The sequence below is a fragment of the Trichechus manatus genome, unplaced genomic scaffold, assembly GCF_000243295.1.
Source record: "Trichechus manatus latirostris isolate Lorelei unplaced genomic scaffold, TriManLat1.0 scaffold00244, whole genome shotgun sequence".
Lineage (NCBI taxonomy): Eukaryota > Metazoa > Chordata > Mammalia > Sirenia > Trichechidae > Trichechus > Trichechus manatus.
This window is the reverse complement of record NW_004444180.1, coordinates 387,390-389,255: the sequence shown is the minus strand read 5'-3', so window position 1 is coordinate 389,255 and position 1,866 is coordinate 387,390. Positions and strand designations below refer to the sequence as shown.

Genomic DNA, 1,866 nt, shown 5'->3' with positions numbered 1-1,866 from the left:
GAGGCCTGGGGCGGGGGGGAGGGAGAGGGGCCGCAGAGAAAATGGGCGAGGGACAGGGGGCTGCGGGGGGTGCAGGGGTGCTCGCAGAATGTGGGGGGTGGAAGTAGGAGCGGAGCAGCGGGCACTTGCAGGACTGCGGTGCGGGGAAAATTTCCCTAGTGAATCATTTGGGGTATGTAGAGAAGGGGGTAGAGAAAACATCACCATCTCCACCCCTTCTTACTACAGGGGCGCGGGGCACGTGAGGCCGTCGGGGAAGGGGATGAAGGACAAGGGGCTGTGGGTGGCTGCGCGGGAATTGGAGGAGCGAAGGGACAGGGGGCACCCTACCGGAGCAGCGCCGGAGGAAGGGCGCGGCCCGCTCCAGCGGCGGTGACCTAGTCCCGGTGACTGGGGAGGGTGGCCTGGAACGAACGCCTGTTCGGGCCAGCAGGATCCGCTCAGGCCTCAGTGCACGGGCTTGCGCGGACACTGCAGCCTCAGTTTCTCCTTTGAAAGCCCGGGCGTCTCCCTAACCTCCCTCTCACCAAACCCTGCATATTTGTACATCTTTCCGTGTTGTTGTGCGTGCGTCTAATGCTTTTCCTCTTATCACTGCGTGGTACTCCACCATAGCACGCTCTTTCAGCCACTAAAGATTTTTTTTTAGTCCTTAGGAGCCAGGAATGCAAGGGGCACAGCAATGAACAAGCAGATGAGACCCCTCCTGTCGTGGAGTTTATATTTTACTGGGCAGAGACAAACAAGTAATAACTGGATAGTGGTAAGTGCTGTGGAGAAAATGAAATGGGACTACAGGATAGAGCAATGGAGTTGTGGGGGGGATTCCTTCAGCTCAACGACCACTCAGCAGAGACACAAGCAAAGTCCTCAGAAGGAAAGCTATGAGAAGGGGGTGCAGGGAAGCAGCACTTGGGACCCTGTTGCCCGTGGGTCCTCAGCTAGGCTATGGTGATGGGCCTTTCGCCCTGTTGGTCTGGGTGACCAGGAGGTGGGATGAAGGGCAGGCTGCCGAGAGAGCAGGCGAGAGGATGAGCTGGCATCTTCTGGGCACGGTGTTCAGCCAGCCACTAGGTGTGACCATGGCAGCGTTCTGACAGTAAGGCCTCACCTCTGCCTCCTCAACTCCACACAAGTTCTCCTTCTGCCCCACTCAGAGCCACACAGGGAAGGGGACTCAGGGAAACACTTCCCCTTAACCAAGTCGACAGTAGGACAACCCAGGAGAATCCCTTCGGGTCAACCTAGCATGCATACACACTTAAAAAAGAAAAAAAAGTTTAACTTCCAAACAAAAACAACAGCAAAAGCATGCGTCTGCTTAACATGATGCAATTATCTGAACCAAAAGCAGGCTAACTCTGTCTCCAAAGGATACTGAACGAAAGCTTCGTATTGTTTTATTTTATCTATTTTTGGGTGATGCCCATTCTAGCTGAGGCACACTTGCAAACAGAGTGTTTGAGAGTTAAGTAACACTAACATTGAGATATAGGGTTAACCATTATGAGCATATTTTATGTTAGTAGAGGAATGGAAGAGGGGAGAAGGTCCAAAAAGGATTGGTAATATAAACAAATATAATTTACGTTGAGCTAAGGAACAGTTATGTGGTCATGTTGTCAGCTGCCTTTAAGTCCATTCCAGCTCGGTGACTGTCATGGATTGAACTGTGTTCCCCCAGAATATCTGTCAACTTGGCTGGGTCATGATTCCCAGTGTTGTATAATTGTGTACCATTTTGTAATCTGATGTGATTTCCTTACGTGTTGTAAATTCAATCACTATGATCTAATAAAATGGATTATCGGCAGTTATACTGATGAGGTCTACAAGGTTGGATAGTGTCTTAAGCCAATCTCTTTT

General features: G+C 51.2%; 1 protein-coding gene across 1 annotated transcript in view; it reads right to left on the bottom strand.

Annotated features, from left to right (window-relative positions):
• The window catches only part of B4GALNT4 (beta-1,4-N-acetyl-galactosaminyltransferase 4), a 12,552-nt gene extending 11,468 nt beyond the window's left edge, over positions 1–1,084 (bottom strand). The window contains exons 1-2 of the mRNA XM_004389402.2: positions 961–1,084; positions 331–417 (exon numbers count right to left, since the gene is read on the bottom strand). Coding sequence (XP_004389459.2) covers positions 331–417; positions 961–1,084 — 211 coding nt within the window. The remainder of the gene's footprint in view (positions 1–330; positions 418–960) is intronic.
• Positions 1,085–1,866: the final 782 nt, after the last annotated feature.